Source organism: Ursus arctos, unplaced genomic scaffold (assembly GCF_023065955.2).
Source record: "Ursus arctos isolate Adak ecotype North America unplaced genomic scaffold, UrsArc2.0 scaffold_22, whole genome shotgun sequence".
Classification (NCBI taxonomy): domain Eukaryota; kingdom Metazoa; phylum Chordata; class Mammalia; order Carnivora; family Ursidae; genus Ursus; species Ursus arctos.
This window is the reverse complement of record NW_026622897.1, coordinates 12622095-12638922: the sequence shown is the minus strand read 5'-3', so window position 1 is coordinate 12638922 and position 16828 is coordinate 12622095. Positions and strand designations below refer to the sequence as shown.

At 50.5% G+C, this 16828-nt stretch overlaps 2 protein-coding genes across 5 annotated transcripts; both read left to right on the top strand.

Annotated features, from left to right (window-relative positions):
* The first annotated feature begins 2107 nt into the window (after positions 1 to 2107).
* APOA5 (apolipoprotein A5) lies at positions 2108 to 4780 on the top strand. 3 transcript variants are annotated; one of them, XM_026505707.4, is made up of 5 exons: positions 2108 to 2302; positions 2427 to 2490; positions 2815 to 2866; positions 2970 to 3081; positions 3619 to 4780. In XM_026505707.4, the coding sequence occupies exons 3-5, from the start codon at positions 2827 to 2829 to the stop codon at positions 4568 to 4570; spliced, it is 1104 nt and encodes a 367-aa protein (XP_026361492.2). In that variant the 5' UTR covers positions 2108 to 2302; positions 2427 to 2490; positions 2815 to 2826; the 3' UTR covers positions 4571 to 4780. The 3 variants fall into 3 exon arrangements, with proteins under 3 accessions (XP_026361492.2, XP_044242565.2, XP_044242564.2); XM_044386630.2 differs by lacking the exon at positions 2108 to 2302 and having other exon boundaries at positions 2795 to 2866; XM_044386629.3 differs by lacking the exon at positions 2108 to 2302 and having other exon boundaries at positions 2431 to 2490; positions 2727 to 2866.
* A 660-nt stretch (positions 4781 to 5440) lies between these two features.
* On the top strand, positions 5441 to 15022 carry ZPR1 (ZPR1 zinc finger). 2 transcript variants are annotated; one of them, XM_057316639.1, is made up of 15 exons: positions 6054 to 7051; positions 7180 to 7341; positions 7734 to 7824; positions 8200 to 8270; positions 8934 to 9020; positions 9178 to 9300; positions 9665 to 9715; positions 9877 to 9943; positions 10339 to 10409; positions 11131 to 11220; positions 11711 to 11821; positions 12476 to 12562; positions 13692 to 13757; positions 14428 to 14567; positions 14868 to 15022. In XM_057316639.1, the coding sequence occupies exons 1-14, from the start codon at positions 6881 to 6883 to the stop codon at positions 14560 to 14562; spliced, it is 1383 nt and encodes a 460-aa protein (XP_057172622.1). In that variant the 5' UTR covers positions 6054 to 6880; the 3' UTR covers positions 14563 to 14567; positions 14868 to 15022. The 2 variants fall into 2 exon arrangements, with proteins under 2 accessions (XP_026361495.1, XP_057172622.1); XM_026505710.4 differs by having other exon boundaries at positions 5441 to 7051; positions 14428 to 15022.
* The last annotated feature ends 1806 nt before the right edge of the window (positions 15023 to 16828 follow it).

Here is a 16828-nt window from a genome sequence, read left to right as displayed (position 1 = left end):
GTCTCAGGATTTCAGGGTTGTGGGATCGAGCCCCGCCTGGAGCCCCACAGCATCAGGTTCTGCACTCAGTGGGGAGTCTGCTTAAGATTCTCTCTCTCCCTCTCCCTCTGCCCCTCCCCTGCACATTCTTTCTCTCTCAAATAAATAATCTTAAAAAAAAAAAAGTGATGGTGATGATACCAATTTACAGACACTATAGTGCAACTATATTTTATACCATAACCTCTGCCAAAATTTAGAATACCAAAAATGCCTTTAAAAAATATATGATAAAATATGCATAACATAAAAATTATTTTTAAGTGCACAACTCTTCAGTGGCATTAAGTACATTCACACTGTTGTGCAACTAGCACCACTGACCACCCCCAGAACTTTTGCACCTTCCCAAACAGAAGCTCTGTGCCATTTTTAAAAAAGGTTTATTTATTTATTTTAGAGAGAGAGAACAAGTGGGAGGGGCAGAGGGAGACTGAATCTCAAGCCAGCTCTGTGCTGAGCGCAACGCAGGGCCCGATCTCATGACCCTGAGATGCAGAAACCAAGAATCAGAGGCTTAACTGCCTGCACCACCCAGGCACCCCTGCCCTGTGCCATTAAACAATGTATCTCTTCTTCCTGCCTCTCCCATCCCTGGTAACCTCTAATCTACTTTCTGCCTTTGCCTCTGACTATTTTAAACACTTCATTTAAGCGGACTCATACAAGATTTGTTCTTTTGTGTCTGGCTTATTTCACTTAGCATAATGTCATCAAGATCCACCCATGTTATGACATGGATCAGAATTTCCCTCCCTTTTAAGGCCAAATAATATTCCATCGTGTACATATCCCACATTTTGTTTGTCTACTCATCTGCCGATCGACACTGGGGGCTGTTCCCCCCCCTTTTTTGAGATTTTATTTATTTATTTAGCAGAGAGAGACAGCCAGCGAGAGAGGGAACACAAGCAGGGGGAGTGGGAGAGGAAGAAGCAGGCTTCCCAGTGGAGCAGGGAGCCCTATGTGGGGCTCGATCCCAGGACCCTGGGATCACGCCCTGGGCCAAAGGCAGACGCTTAAAGACTGAGCCACCCAGGCGCCTGTTTCCCCTTTTTGACTCTTGTGAATAGTGCTGCTAGGAACGTGGAGGTACAGATACCTGTTCCAATTTCTGCTTTCAATTCCTTTTGGTATCTACCCAAAAGTGGAACTGCTGGATAATATGGTGATTCTAACTAATCCTAACTAATTCAAACCAAGTCTGAAAAGACAAAGAATATAGGTTCCCCAAGGGATAGGCCTTTTCAGACTGAGGGAAGAGCATGTAGGGAGGCTCAGGGTCCTGAAAGAGATGGCATGCTCAGGAAATGCCCAGGGTGCTGTGTGGGAGGAGATGAGACCCCCGGAGTGGGCTGGGAGGAGCCACGGCAGAGCCATAGCCGAGGACGCACGGAGTAGGCAGGACTTGGGCAGAGACACCTGTCCAAGGCTGTGCACGTGATCAAGGGGCGAGGCCAGTGTGGCTGTGATGTGACTGGTAGGGGAAATGGAAGACAGGGGACCGATTCAAGATACATTCAGGAGCAACAATCAGGAGTTCCTGAATGTGTGTTTAAGTATATGGAGTGGGCATGTCATCAAAGGTCCCAGCTCTAGGGCGTCCCCTCCTCAGAGGCCCTGGGGGTGCAGTTCAGCCTTTCCCGTGGGAAGAATCCTCCTCTTGTTCCAATTCTTTGGGCCCAGAGTCCCTGGCCCTGATGCCTCTCATGGCCTTCACCCTGTCACATCTGACTTCCCTGGAGTTCCTGGATTATTTCATAAAGTGGAAGATGGGAGCACCCTTAACCCTATAAATGCTGGCTCTTCCCAGGCTGCCGGAGGGGCCTATAGTGAAGCTGTCAAGAGCCACTCGGGTTCAGGCTGGTCCCTGGACACTGTCCCTGTCTGGCTAGGGCACCGTGCCCCTGGGCAGTTGAGTAAGAGCAGGGCCCTCAGTAGATAGGCTTTCCTCTGCTGGTGGGGTCAGCCAGCTGGTCAGAGGGAAGAGTGAAGGTCATGGGACTTGGGGGGAACTGGGTGAGGAGTTCAGCCTTACTCCTTGACAGTCTTTCCAAGCAGCACCTCTCTGCTGGAGCAGCCCCCTGATACCTCATTAACGCTCTGGGTGCCAGGGAAGGGCAGGAGGTGAGCCCCGGGAGGCAGCTGAGGTCATCCTTCTTTGAACCTCCACGTGGTGTTTACTCAGGGCAATTGTTGCCAGAGGCCCAGGCCCCTGGAGTATAAAGCTGAATGTCTGCTCTCTGTGCCCAGAACTGAGCAGGTGAGCGGGTGCTGGGTGGAAGGATGCGGGGCAGATTCCTCAGGGAGGGGACTGCTGGGGTCTCAGCAGAGAGCTGGGGGTGGGAACCAAGCACTAAGGATGTCCTCTTGGACCCCTTTGGCAGAGTCGCCTCTTCCCCCTTGGGATCCCTCAGCTTTCCCAGCTGTGGAGTGGAGGCAGGAAGACAGGTGAGCAAGGGAGTGATGGCAGAAGAGGCTGAAGGAGCTGCTCGTGGGGTCTTGGGAGGGTGGTGGGGGAAACTCTACAAAGCAGTATGAGCTCCACACTCCATACTGTGTGATCCAGGTGAAAAAGAAGCCCCCCTCTCCCGCAGACACCCTTCCCTCCCTGCCATGCTCATCTAGATCGGTCCTCATCAGCCCCGGCAGCTCTGTGCTCCCATATCTCAGGGAAGGGTTAACAGATCTGGCGCAGGTTGTGGCAAATCTGGGAGATGTCCTTCCTTTGCTTCTTCACCTTAACCGGCCTCAGTTCACCTTCTTTCTGAGTAGACAACAGCAAGCATGGTTGCAGTTCTGACCTGGGCTCTGGCTCTGCTCTCAGGTGGGTCTCCAACCCTGACTTCAACGTGGAGGCTGGACTGAGGGGGGCCCGTCCACCCTGGGGGAGGAAACCCAGCCTCTAACCACCGCATCCCTCTCCACAGCGTTTGCAACTGTCCAGACACAGAAAGCCTTCTGGGACTACTTCAGCCAAAGCAGCGGGGACAAAAGAAAGGTGGCACGGGTCCAGCAGCAAAAGCTGGCATGGGAACCCACGTGAGTGGCTAGGACAAGGGGTGTAGGTGCAGGGAGGAGACAGCCGAGCAGTGGGATGGTGTGCTGCCTCTGACTCCTTGATCTCCTTAGTCCGCACTGGGACAGAGGAATGGAGTGGTGCTCGGGTTGCCTCGTCCCTGGCCTTCCTGGGCTGTGCAGCCCCCTCTGCCCACAGTGGCGTCCCCAACTCTGCCTTGATCTGACTATAGCTGCTGCCCACTGCGCACTGAGGCAGGGGACCTGGGAGCCGTGGGGGGGACCCCCACCGTGGCTCCCAGAATGAAAGGATTGTGTGAGAGTCCAGACCCATCTGTGTCTCCTTGGGCAGTGTTGGTCTGGATTTGCACGTGCCACGTGTTTGTACTTCCGTGTGAGGAGTTGTGTGGTTGGCCCGCAGCTAGGACTGGAGCCCTGGCTCTGGGCCACCACCCTGCATCCTTGGTTTCCCCAGATGATCATCAGTAAGAGATGTCTCTGGGGCAAAGGTGATGGTGGGGCTAGCAGTATGATGGTCTGGATGTCTGTCCCCTTCCCCAGGAGCCTGAAAGACAGCCTTGAGCAAGACCTCAGCAATATGGACAAGTTCCTGGAAAAGCTGGGCCCCCTCAGTGGGCAGGGGAGAGAGCCTCCTGGGCTCCCACAAGACCCGGTGCGCATGCGGCAGCAGCTGCAGGAGGAGCTGGCGGAGGTGAGGGCGCGCCTGGAGCCCTACATGGCTGAGGCGCACGAGCAAGTGGGCTGGAACCTGGAGGGCTTGCGGCGGCAGCTGAAGCCCTACACCGTGGAGCTGATGGAGCAGGTGGCGCTGCGCGTTCAGGAGCTGCAGGAGCAGTTGCGCGTGGTCGGAGAGGGCACCAAGGCGCAGCTGCTGGGCGGCATGGACGAGGCGCGGGGCCTGCTTCAGGAGCTGCAGAACCGCGTGGTGCATCACACCAGCCGCGTCAAGGAGCTCTTCCACCCCTACGCCCAGCGCCTGGTGACCGGCATCGGGCGCCAAGTGCAGGAGCTGCACCGCAGTGTGGCTCCGCACGCCGCCGCCAGCCCCGCGCGCCTCAGCCGCTGCGTGCAGACGCTCTCGCACAAGCTCACACTCAAGGCCAAGGCTCTGCACGCGCGCATCCAGCAGAACCTGGACCAGCTGCGGGAAGAGCTCAGTGCTTTTGCCAGCGCCGGCGGTGACAGTGCGGGGGAAGGGGCCAATCCCGACCCCCAGATACTGTCCCAGGAGGTGCGCCAGCGACTCCAGGCCTTCCGCCAGGACACCTTCCTGCAGATCGCTGACTTCACCCATGCCATTGACCAGGAGACCGAGGAGGTCCAGCTGCAGCTGGCGCCACCCCCGCCCGGTCACAGTGCCTTCGCCCCAGAGTTTCGCCAAGCTGACAGCAGCGAGGCCCGGAGCAAGCTGCAGGCCCGTCTAGAAGACCTGTGGGAAGACATCAACTACAGCCTTCATGACCGTGGTCTCAGCCATCTAGAAGAGCCCTGAGGGTGTACTTATCCAGGCTCACTTCCCAGCTCCTTGTCCAAGCCCAGGATCTGAGCACCTGGCTCAGTCCTTGACAGTGGCCTATTGGGCAGAGGGTGGAGGGCGCGGCACAAGGATGGGCGAAGCCACCAAAGGGACTGTTGTCCCTGGCATATCCAGTCTCCTGCGATTCCCCCATCCGGATGCATTACAGTCACCAGGCTTTGCAAACCCAGCTCCCGTGTTCATTTGGGAATCCTCATGAGTTGCTCCATTCCGGGATGGTGGGAGTGGGGAGGGAGAGAGGCACTCTATGTGCAGGTAATTATGTGCAAGCCTGTTGCCATGGTGCTGGAAGCTTGTGCCTCTTCTTCCTGGGGCTTGACTCTGATCACTTCTGGCCACCTGGTGGCCGCTGCTACAGCTGGTCTATGGGAGAGGAGCTCTTTTCTCCCCAGAGCTGCCATGACAGCTTCTGTTGGGGGAAGAGAAGGGAGAAGGAAGGAAAATATGATGAGAGCATGTCAAGGTGCGTGTACATATCTCTGCTGGCTCTGATGCCAATGGATACAAATGGTGGGGGCTGTGATGGGAGGGAGCAGAGCCTGCATTTCCTTACATAGATCTATATCTAAACAGCTGACCAAGCCTTCCAAACTGTGGGGGCTTCTTAAAGCCTCGGGAAAACATCCTGCGTGTCCTCTGCATCTGGGGCTCCTCACTTCTGACTCCCAGGCTGAAGCCTAGACTTCTGACTCATGAAATACAGGCATACGGTGGAAGCTTATTTGCCTGGTGTGACTCTTATCCGAGTCTTGTCTGAAAGCAGTGGCCTCACCACTATCCCCAAAGCACACCCATCACTCATTCCAATCCCTCAACGCTCTGTCTCAGGGACCCTCTCCCAATGCAGGTCTGTCAGAGTGTCCTGGCTCTGGCTAGGCTCTGCCTTAGATGACAGCTGTCTGTCATGCCTGGGTGTGGGCCTGGCTTAGAGACCCTTCTCTGCACCTGTATTGCTCACCAACCTTACCACAGGACCCTGTGTATTAAGTGCAGGCTCCTGAGGCGGCCTGTCTCCTTTGTTCCTGCAGTTCCAGATCTTGAATGGCCTCCTTACAACTGAAACTCTTCTTGAGAACTCCAAATCTTTTTTTTTTAAAGATTTTATTTATTTATTTGACAGAGAGAGAGACAGCCAGCAAGAGAGGGAACACAAGCAGGGGGAGTGGGAGAGGAAGAAGCAGGCTCCCAGTGGAGGAGCCTGATGTGGGGCTCGATCCCAGAACGTGGGGATCACGCCCTGAGCTGAAGGCAGATGCTTTACGACTGAGCCACCCAGGCGCCCCTGAGAACTACTAATCTTAAACTCTCCAATTCCCATTTACAGACTCACTTGGGGGCAACAAAGGTCCTCATAGATCCCCCTGGGAACTGTGAAATTGGGGATGGTTGAAGTGGGGGGGGGGGGAGACTAAAGGATAAATACACCCTGTCCAGCACCTTTGAAAGGTCCTGTCCAGCACCCTTTCCTCCGCTTGCAGCCTGCCCTGCATAGGGTTCTCAGCACCCCATATGAATCTGGCCTAATCATGCCCGAAGGCTGGACCTCTTCCCTGACACCCTAGATTTAGCAACAGAACTGGGTGAGAGGTGCTCAGGGAGAGGAGGTACTGGGAAGGAAAGTTAACCACAAAAAGAGGTGTTTTTGTTGTTGTTAGGAAACTGTGAGGGGTGAATCAGCTGGGGTTTAATGTGCTGGGGTTGTAGGGGTGGGAGTAAAAATGAGGACTGTGTATTTGAGGCTGGAATTTGGGCACGTGTTTATGAGGGCAGAAATAAGCAGTGAGAACAGAAAGGGAGAGAATACTTGAGGGACTGAGGGAGGGGGATCAAGAACTGAAGCAACGTCCCAACAGTGGATGGGAGCCTGAGCCGGGGTCCAAACGCACCTCCTCAGGCGTTCGGAGGGACAAGCCAAGCCCCTTGCTATCAAGTCTCTTGTAGTCAGATTTATGGACCAACGGTTAGAACCCTGTAGGATGGAGCTGTTGCGAATGAGCGAAACAGTGCCCTGGGGCTGAGAGGACGTCCTGGGGGAAGTAACGCCTGAATAGAGGTGGAGGCGAAGCCTGAATCAGTCTGGCTTTGGAAGTCTAGACCATAGAATCCCAGCAATGCAGAAACCTTGTCCGACGTTCCCGATGGCCCAGAGTCTGCGGCCTCTTTAAGAAAGGGCGGGACGGCAGCTGGTGGAAGTGTCGGAGGAAGGGGTGGGGCCACGAGAGGAGCGGAAGCCGGAAGTGGAGGTTCGCTGTGCGCGTGTGGGCCATGGCGGTGAGCGGGGCTGTGGAGCCGGGGTCCCCGGCGCCTACTGCTGCCCCCTCGCCCGCCCCAGCCGGGGCTCCAGCCCCCGAGCACTTGTTCCGGCCTATCAGCGCTGAGGACGAGGAGCAGCAGCCCACCGAGATCGAGTCGCTGTGTATGAACTGTTACCGCAATGTAAGACGGGGGGCCCGGCCCGAGGCGGCGGGAGGTTGGGCCGAAGTGGGGTCGGCGACCCGGCGAGGTGGGCCCAGTTGGGAACTGGGGCTTCATGGGTTCTTCCTAGCTGCTTTCTGCTTCCACAGGGCACGACGCGCCTCCTGCTCACCAAGATCCCCTTCTTCAGAGAAATAATCGTGAGCTCCTTTTCCTGTGAGCACTGTGGCTGGAACAACACGGAGATCCAGTCGGCCGGCAGGATCCAGGATCAGGGAGTGCGCTACACTTTGACCGTCAGGGCCCAGGAGGTGAGAGGACCCCAGAGCAGTCTAATGCTCTAGAGAAGGCTTGGGCACCGGAGTCAGAGCTCTCGTCCGACCTCGAATAAGTACTCCTATGTGCCCAAGCCTCAGTTTCCTCCTTCCTAAAGTGCAGTTGGTGCTGTCAGATGCTCAGATGAGATAAGTCTTGTGAAAATGCTTTGTAATTACATTTTGTCATTGGGAATCAGATGAGCAGTAGTTGTTTTCAATAGTACTCTCACCATTTGGGCAGCTGGCTTCACAGGTGTACTGTTCTGCAGGAGTATTCTGGACCCCCTGCAATGGAGAGAGGAAGAAACTGCTGGGCTGGGGTCTGGTATTGCCTGAGAAGCTGTACTGCTGACCTCTCTGGACTGAACGTTTTTCTTTCTGCCCAGGACATGAACAGAGAAGTGGTGAAAACAGACTCTGCCACCACAAGGATCCCGGAGCTGGATTTTGAAATTCCTGCCTTTAGTCAGAAGGGAGGTAGGTATAAGGTTCAGGGTATTTGGACTGTTGATGCCTGGCTGCAATCTTACTTTTTTGCAAAAACCCGGGTGCCAGGTCTGGTGGCTGATGTATGGGTTTGGCCGTGTTATCACGGTGACCTTCATTGGTTCAACATAAACAGAAAGCTTAGATAAAACAGCTTGAGACAGTAGATTGTGGTAGTAAGGCTGTAATGTGTTCATTAGAGAGTCTTAGCATCATTGCTATTAGAGATGAATGGAACCTTGTTCCGGGCCTCCTCATTTTATAGTCGAAATCAAAGCCCACAGAGTTCCAAGTGAATTGCTCAGAGTCATACAGGCACTTGATAGCATAGTCAAGACTCATGTGTCTTTTGTTCTTAATCACTAGCTCTGACCACTGTTGAAGGACTGATCAGCCGTGCTATTTCTGGCCTCGAGCAGGATCAGCCCGCACGAAGGGTGAGCTGGGATTTTCTGATTGCAGCAGCTCAAGGCATAACGACCGGTCTTATGTCTGAATAGAGTGTTCGGCTTCCCGTGTAGCTGAACTGTCTCTGACTGCATGTTGGAGAACTTTGGGGGACACACACGGTGATGCTGTCGCTGCCAGGATGTTGTCCTTGTTCTGTCTCCCATCCTTTTCACTTCCCTTTCCCCAGTGTATATTCAGATCTCCTCTCAGACAGGCAGTATAACATTACCGCTGAAGAGCCTTTCCTAATCCCCTTGGATCTATCTATACTTCCTGAGTGTTCCATTGTACCTTATATTTATTATGACAGAAATAATACAATTGCATATTTAGTCATTTGTTTTCCTGACTGGCTGGGGAGCCCATGAGAGGACTCTGGTTTATTTACTGTTGTAGCTCTAACCTGGCATGAGAGCCTGCCTAAATGGTTGAATGAGTGAGAAAATGAAGCTCATTTGGCACAACTCCTAAACTTCAGACTTACTTGCTATATCTTATTGGGAAGTCTGAGTCTCTGTTCCTACTTAGACTGAGACAGGTGGTGACTTCCTAATGGAAGTGATGTGGGCATGACAGGGAGTAGGGGCGTAAAGTCTGTTACCAGGGCTGGGGAGCCTCATGACTATCTGTCTACTATCTTTTCCTATCAGGCAAACGAAGAAGCCGTAGCTGAAAGAATTGATGAGTTCATTGTCAAATTGAAAGAGCTAAAGCAAGTGGCCTCTCCTTTCACTCTGGTGAGTATTGAGGAACTCTAGGTGCTAGATTTAGGGGAGGAGAGACCCTTAAGACTGCCTGGGACTTTTCCACTGTGGTGCCCAAGAGGTCTGATGGCAGGCGGAGGATCATACGTGATTTCTTGTTGTAATTACTTGCTCTTCACCCATCCGTCAGATCATTGATGATCCCTCAGGGAACAGCTTTGTGGAAAACCCCCATGCTCCCCAGAAAGATCATGCCCTGGTGATCACACACTATAATCGGACTGTACAGCAGGAAGAGATGCTGGGGCTCCAGGTGAGTAGACTGAAGAAGCCAGAAGAATGCTCTGGCATTATCTTGCTTTTTGGATTGCTTGGAATCAATAGACTCTTATTTTGTTGTTGCTACCCTGTGTACCCTACCTCCACACGTTTGTGCATCTCATCTAGCTCCTGTCAAGACTTAGGATAAACTTTACAATAAAAGTTGGCAGTGGCTGTGATCCCTATCTTAAGCTCTGTTCTTCCCTGTATTAGGGCTGTGCTTCCTAGTTTCTCTGTTAAACCCATGAGGTGGCAGCTGACAAGCAAACCAGAGTCTTCTCTCCCACTCCAAGGCAGGCTGTTGGGGAGGTTGAGGTATATGTGCCAACGTGTGATTTGTATTTCTGCTATGCTAGGCTGAGGCACCACCAGAAGAGAAGCCAGAAGAGGAGGATCTCAGAAATGAAGTGAGTCCATTGGCTGCTGTGGAGAAAGGAGCAGAGTTGTGGGCAGAGACTGACGCCACTCAGTCTCTCTTCCTCACCCCCAACATGGGCAACCACCAGCATACCAACTAAATGTCTGTAGCCTGAGCAGGGCTCAGCCTATGACCCATGTTGTGTTCCAGGTGCTGCAGTTCAACACAAACTGTCCAGAATGCAATGCTCCGGCTCAGACCAACATGAAGCTAGTTCGTATCTTTTGTCAGGCAGTTGGGTTGCTCTTCGTCTAACTCGGGCATGAGGATTATATACAGGCTGGGGAGTCCTCCCTTCAAGGAAAGCGCAGTGAGGAGGAAGGTGTTGCCTTTGATGAGACTGTGTACCTTGGCTTTTGGGTTCAAAGAGAGAATTAGGCTCTGGTTTCTAGGGTCCTGTGTTTGGCCTGAGTCATATCTTCAAATATTTGTGAACAAAGATTGCCATGGGTTGCACAACCTTGCCCTCTTCTGGAGGACTGTTAGGCTGCTTCTTGGGATCCCTTTCCTATAGTCCTAGGACTAGCAGTTGTGCATTTAGTTTGGGTTTGTTCTTCCCCAGAAGGTGGTCTTGTTCCCGTGGAAGCAAATTTCCTTACCTCCATCTTCCAGAAATCCCCCACTTTAAGGAGGTTATCATCATGGCTACCAACTGCGAGAACTGTGGCCATCGGACCAATGAGGTGAGTGGGCCCCATTGTTTGGGAAGATGACTAAGGCGAGGGTGACCCCTGTTTAACTTTGATCCTTTCTAAATCTGCTTTGGGATGAGGTAGGAGGAAGCTGGGTCTTTCTCTTAGATGTAGTGCAGGATGAGGAGCCCTTGAAGGAACTGGCAATTAGTGAAGTAAAATTAGAGATACCATAACTCATTTAAGACATTAAAGATTGGTTATATGGAAGAGGGAGGTGCCCCCCCTCGTGTTTTTGTTTTCGTTTTTGTTTTTGTTTTTTGAGAGACTGTTTGACTCACCTTTTAGGTCTGGAAGTGTAGGGATGCAGATTTTGAATCTAATAAAAGACTTTCTAGATTTCTCTGAAAATAGAATGGGTTGCCTTAGAGGGTTGTAAATTACCTTTGTATTCAAGCAGAAGCTGTTTAAATTCTGAACCCAGAATAATATAAGGTGCATCCACGTGTTGGGTGCAGTTGAAGGTCCCTTTCAACCCCAAAGTCAGTTTTTTAAAAAAGGTACATTCACAAAGTGAGTGTTGGCAGTTTGGGATAAGTCTTCGTGTTTCTAGTTTGGGTGACTGCTGCCACTGTTGGTATAGAAGGCTCTGTTCTTGGGAGCTGTTAGGGGGCCTGATTGGAGGTGTAAGCCCATCCTCTGAGGTCCCCCTGGCACGAGGTGAGGATCCGAATCTTCTCTGCTGGTGTTCTGACTACTGTTATCTGTGCAGGTGAAATCTGGAGGAGCAGTAGAGCCCTTGGGCACCAAGATCACCTTCCATATCACAGATCCCTTAGCTCTGACCAGAGATGTGCTCAAGGTAACACCCTGCTTGGGAAAGTGTCTGTCTTCCTCACATGGACTGTCTCTAGGGAAAATTGTCTTTTTAAAATTCTATCCGGGGGTTGTGGGGTACCTCCTTACTTCCCTAGGTTTCAGGATCCCTCGGCAGAGTTAATCCACGGTAAGAAGTACACATTCAGAAGGTGACCCATAAACTCTCTGATGACTTGGCAGCTTTTTGCTTCCAGTGTCTGTAAGGGCCCTTGTCTCTGGCCTCTAATGACAGGATATCTGGCACCTTGGAGCCATGACTCAGAATGTCTTTTTATTAGGTTGGTTCCATTTCTGTGGTTCACATGGATAGGAATGAGCCTGGCTTTAGCTGGAGAGTCCAAGAAGACTGGGGCAGCTGACTTTCCCCCCCCCCCCGAACTGTCAGCAGTGGTATTAATTTGGCATGAGAACTCTGATTAGCTTTCTTGAAGAGGCTTCCGATCTAAAGTTTAATTTGATCTCTCATCTCCTAGTCCGAGACGTGTAGTGTGGAAATCCCAGAGCTGGAATTTGAACTGGGAATGGCCGTCCTCGGGGGCAAGTTCACCACACTGGAGGGGCTACTGAAAGATATCCAGGAACTGGTAAGTCACCTGAGTATAGCACGTGGCTGCTTCAGCAGTGTGGCTGCGGGGAAGGGGCTAGAAGGCCTCACACGTCGTAGTTTTTGGAGCTGTTAACTGGGGATTTCTTTGCCTAAAGCTGATTTGAGAGACTTAAATAGTATTTTGGATCATGAAGATAAGTTTATGGGAAATTCTGAATGGAAACTCCCAGTCCTACCACTGGGACAATGTAGATACTTTGTGGTTTTGGGTAAGTCACTATTTCACTGTAAAATGAGGGGAGCAGGGTCCTTCCAGCACCTGAAACTCCCCAGCATATATATGTGTGTGTTGACTTAGCCCGTATATTTATTTTCTTGAATCATTTCACTTAATTGATTCCCAGTTGTCAGGCATTTTGCCTTTGTAAATTACACTTTATTTTGCATTTCTTGTTCAAATGAGAACTGTAGTTTCCAATGGAAGGACATTATTACAGTTTTTGTTTTACATTGCCAGTTGTCATCTTGGCAGAGTAATCTCTGTGCTCTTAGCAGTGGCTGCCTAGGTCAGAAAGGTGGTGTGGAGACTGGGCTTCCCTGGCTGGGCACCCTTCTGCCATTCCCCACCAGCTTTATGGTCATACCTAAGAAATAGTCAGTATTCTAGCAATTCGGATGCTGTTTGTTGCAGGTGACCAAGAACCCTTTCACACTGGGTGACAGTTCCAATCCTGGCCAGATGGAGAAACTGCAGGAGTTTAGCCAGAAGTTAGACCAGGTGAGATGATTCTGGCCCTTCAGTACTTGTGGTCCTGGGGCGCCAGCGGGCAAGAGGCCACCTATCCTGTCCTGCCACCTGAACATCTAACCAACATGTTGGGGATTCCCCTGGTTTCTGATATCCCATGTCCTCTTCTTTCTCAGTTTTCTCCCTTGTGTTGTTAGAGCCTCTTCTCTAGTAGCTTCAGTTGGGTTTTTCATTTCCACTGTCTTCTTTTCCAAGAGCCTTTTTTTTTGGTCTTGGAGTACTCTCCGTCCTTCCTTTTCTAAATAGCAGCCTGTTTTAAGGATGTGGTATTTTTTTTTTCTCTTGAGAATATTAATGTTGGTTTTTCTTTTTTTGATGTTTTATTTTCCTTGCATAGTTTCCATTTCCTTTTACGTTGTTTTTTGTTCACTTGGGTTTTTTTGTGTGTGTGTTTGTTTTTGTTTTTCCATTTAACTTTCTGTTTTTCAAGGTTAGGGCTTTGCTCACGTGTCTGATAGTCTTGGATGGTCAGTTGTAGAGGACTGAAACACGGGAGTGGAGCTGAATCTCATTCATGTCGGGCTCATTGTGGGGGACTTCGCTTAGCCATTTTGTGGAAGTAACCCCAGTGCCAGAGTCATTAGGTTTTTCCTCTTGGGCTGCTCAGATTCCCATCAGCGGGTGTTCTGTTTCCTGCCCTGAAGAGGATGACTTGGCTGGCAGTGTTCTGAAAGCTGAGTGTGGGAAGAGAGCTGGGTGTGTATGTCTGTTTACAATAACAAGACATTCACTTAACCTGCTGTCCTTGCTGCCTTTCCCTCCACCCTCAACTGGGCCGGCACCCCGTAGGCCTTAGCCTGCAGGAGTGGCAACTTCTCCACGGCCTCCTGCAGCTTTCTGCTGGGGGTGAGGGAGGGCAGTTGTTGGCCTGTGCGGAATGGGAGAGGAGGTGGGGATGTCAGGTTGGTGCTTAAGTAGGTTCCGTACAGTCCTTATTGTAGGTCTTCTCCACTCCACTTTGGGAGGTACCTCATTTCAGCAGTTTCTGAAACTTTCGGGGATTCTGCCATGTAAATTGGGTTGGTCCTTGTCTGGCAGACATAGCGCCTTCCTACCAGGAGCTATGTGAAATTTATGTCCTGTATTCTCCCCCCTTTAGATCCTACAGGGTAAGATGAAGGCCCACTTTATTATGAACGATCCAGCAGGAAACAGCTACTTTCAGGTACAGAAGACCTTCCCTGATAGTGCATGGAGATACATTTTCTGACCTTCCTTGAATATGTATTATTTCTCCAGAAACTGGAGACTTGATTCTGAATGAACTGCTCTTTATCAAGGAATCTTAGAATTTGAAACATAAGGAAGTAGGGGGAGGTGGGAGGGATTATCAGTGTGTGTCGAGAGGAAAAAAGATACTCCTAGACTCTTCCTCTCTCTAGTCCAGCTCTTGTCCCCAGCAATGGAGTTGCCATTTTGAAAATCTAATTGTGGAATGAGGAGAAATGGTGCCTTGTCCAGAGGCTGAAATAGGAAACTAGAGAGGCTTTCAGCTGAATGGGGAGATACTCGGGTGATTTATAATAACTTCAACATTTATTGGGCAGTTATTATTCGTCAGGCAAAACTATGATTAAGACCATCATAAGAAAGTGCAGATAGGAAGTTTTTTAGGTAGACTGTTCCCTAATTCTGCCTAGGCCTGGACGGTCCCATTCCTGGGACTCTGTTGGGCTCTGTTGCTGCTTGCTAGTTGAGCCTAGCTATGGGGAATTGGAAGTCTTTAGAATAAAAAACATTACGTTTTTGGGAAAGTGGGAGTTGGAAGCCAGCTGGTGGGGGGGTGCAGGTAGCTGGGTGGCACAGGCACTGATTGTCTGTCCTTGGCCTTGCAGAATGTGTATGCACCTGAAGATGATCCTCAGATGAAGGTGGAGCATTATAAGCGCACATTTGACCAGAACGAGGAGCTAGGGCTCAATGACATGAAGACAGAGGGCTATGAGACAGGCCTGGCCCCACAGCGGTAGCGATGGTTAGTTCCCAAGCCCGCCTCCAGTGCTGCTCAGACTGAAGGGTTATTATTGTCAGGAAAGGCTGGTGGTGTCCTCCCCACCAGGCCTTGTCCGTGTTGGGGGGGACACCTGGTCTGAGAGATGTGGGCAGTTTCGTGAACAGTTTGTGATGGAAATGCAAGCCTCTTGGTTTACTTGACTGTATTTTGGAGGTTTTGAATTGGCCTGGGAAGAAACCCAGAGATGAACCACGGGGCATGACATTATCCCTTTTTTCCCCATCAGCTTTTTACCCTCCCTCCACATAATGTTCTCTCTAGGGTTGGAACTCTGAAGATGGAAGACAGCTACATCTGGAGTTTGGGAGTTGGTTGGGGAATATAAAATACTGGCTTTCAACAGGAAGAGAGTCTTCTGAGGGGAGGGAGTCCAGCACAGGAGAAGAAGTTCTCATTAAAGTGATGACTTTCCAACAGGACCGGCCTCTGAACTCTGTCCTTGTTTGAATCCATGCTAGTAGAATTCAACCTCCTGAATAAATTTTCCCCAGTGTAGACAGTTTGGGGATTGGAGCTAGCATTTCATTTATTCCTTCAGTAGATGTTTGAGTAAACACTGTGTGCCAGGCACACCACAGAACTGAACAAAATAAAGCCCGGTGTTCATGGACTTTAAAGTGAACTTCTGAGGTCAAATCCATAGTTCCCACATTTGCTTTATTAGATGCAGCTAACAGAGGGCAAAGCTCAGACAGTGCCACTGGGCATAAATTCATTTGATCCTGCTCAGCTGCCCTATGAGGTGGACAGGTTTAGGATCTGAGCTTGGGTCTTGTCAGGCCAAGGTTGGGTGTTGATTTGGAAGGGGAGTGGTGGAACTCAAGACAAATGGACGGGTTGATGGGGCTGAGAGGGTACTGATAACGTTCACTGGAGCAGAAAGATGAGGTTTTCAGATGCTTGCTGACAGCAGGGTAGTAGAGGCAGGGCTTTGGATTTCAGTTTGAGATCCACCAAAGTGGACTGGAAGCCAACACAGGGTTGTGTCTGGGGGACCTGTGACGCCCTCCAGCTAGTGAAGCCTTGTATTGGTCAGTGGCCCCACAAGCCCTCAGAGACCCAGTCTGCTTTCCTTCCTGGGCTTGAGCTGGACCAGTCAGGATAATGCAGTGGTTGAAAGGTCATGGGTCAGGGCTATGACCTCCACACCTGTTTTAATATATATAAACATTTTTTGAGCACATATCCTAAATTCTGAGCATTTATAAAGTATAACAAATCTTCTTGACGAATATGCTTTCAAACTGACAAAAATTTAACATGTTGAGATAAGGGACCTATTCGATCTAATATTTTATTTCACAAACTTCGGATTTACCTCTTGCACCTCATTTTGCTAGCTTCTGCTACCAAGGGTGACGTTTTGGCTGTGTGAATTTGGGCAACCAACTTCGTTAAGGTTAAGGTTCCTTAACCTCCCCAAGCTTTGGTTTTCTCATCTGTAAAACACAATAATAAAACCACTTGAGAACTGTGAGTTAAATGAGGTAATTCATGTAAAACTCTTCATGTTCACAAGAAGAAAAGTACTGTCTCTGCCCTCCACCTCTCCCCCCTCTCCAAAACTTGGGAATTGGAATTCAACCTCTCTAGCTTCCCTGTATTTTGAAAATAGAGGTAGGTCCTTCTCATTGGAAAGATCCTAGGCAAGAGGTAGCTACGGGCTACCTATTCTGTCAAACGGGAAGTTCACAGTTAGAAACCATCACATTTTTTCACAGTAATTACACTGGGTTTGGAATTCGATTTCCTCTCGAGTGGTACTTAGAAGCCTATTTGAGCAGTCTCTACCCCCGCAACCTAAACACATACTAATACAAATAACATACACTGTGCGCCAGGCACTGTTTTAAGCAGTTCACGCAAAGTATCTCATTCCTCGCAAGCATTGAGTTAGATACCATTATACTCCCCAGGTTATTAAATAACTTGCCCAAGGTCCTACAGGTAGGAAGTTTCGGAGCCCAGACTCAAGATTAGATACACTGTCACTCCAGAGCCCACGTTCTTGACGACACTGTGGTGCTTCTGGAGCTGCCTTATATGTTGAAGGGGCAGATAGATGGACAAGCAGAAAACGTGGTTGGGCCGGCAGAGGGACACGGAGAGGGCAAAGGACGTAAGCGCACTCCTTGTGAGGCTGCAAAAACGCTCACCTGTTAGCCCGGGGACAGTTCCCACCACTCTTCGCCACTTCCGGTCCCAGCCCCGCCTCTTTGTGT

Bases quoted from the DNA above. Each gene is read 5' to 3' on its own strand.
- APOA5 (XM_026505707.4), top strand. From the start codon at position 2,827: ATGGTTGCAGTTCTGACCTGGGCTCTGGCTCTGCTCTCAG. The intron at 2,867-2,969 runs GTGGGTCTCCAA...CCCTCTCCACAG, and splicing joins GGCTCTGGCTCTGCTCTCAG to CGTTTGCAACTGTCCAGACA. The intron at 3,082-3,618 runs GTGAGTGGCTAG...CCCCTTCCCCAG, and splicing joins AAGCTGGCATGGGAACCCAC to GAGCCTGAAAGACAGCCTTG.
- ZPR1 (XM_026505710.4), top strand. From the start codon at position 6,881: ATGGCGGTGAGCGGGGCTGTGGAGCCGGGGTCCCCGGCGCCTACTGCT. The intron at 7,825-8,199 runs GTAGGTATAAGG...CTTAATCACTAG, and splicing joins TGCCTTTAGTCAGAAGGGAG to CTCTGACCACTGTTGAAGGA. The intron at 9,301-9,664 runs GTGAGTAGACTG...CTGCTATGCTAG, and splicing joins AAGAGATGCTGGGGCTCCAG to GCTGAGGCACCACCAGAAGA.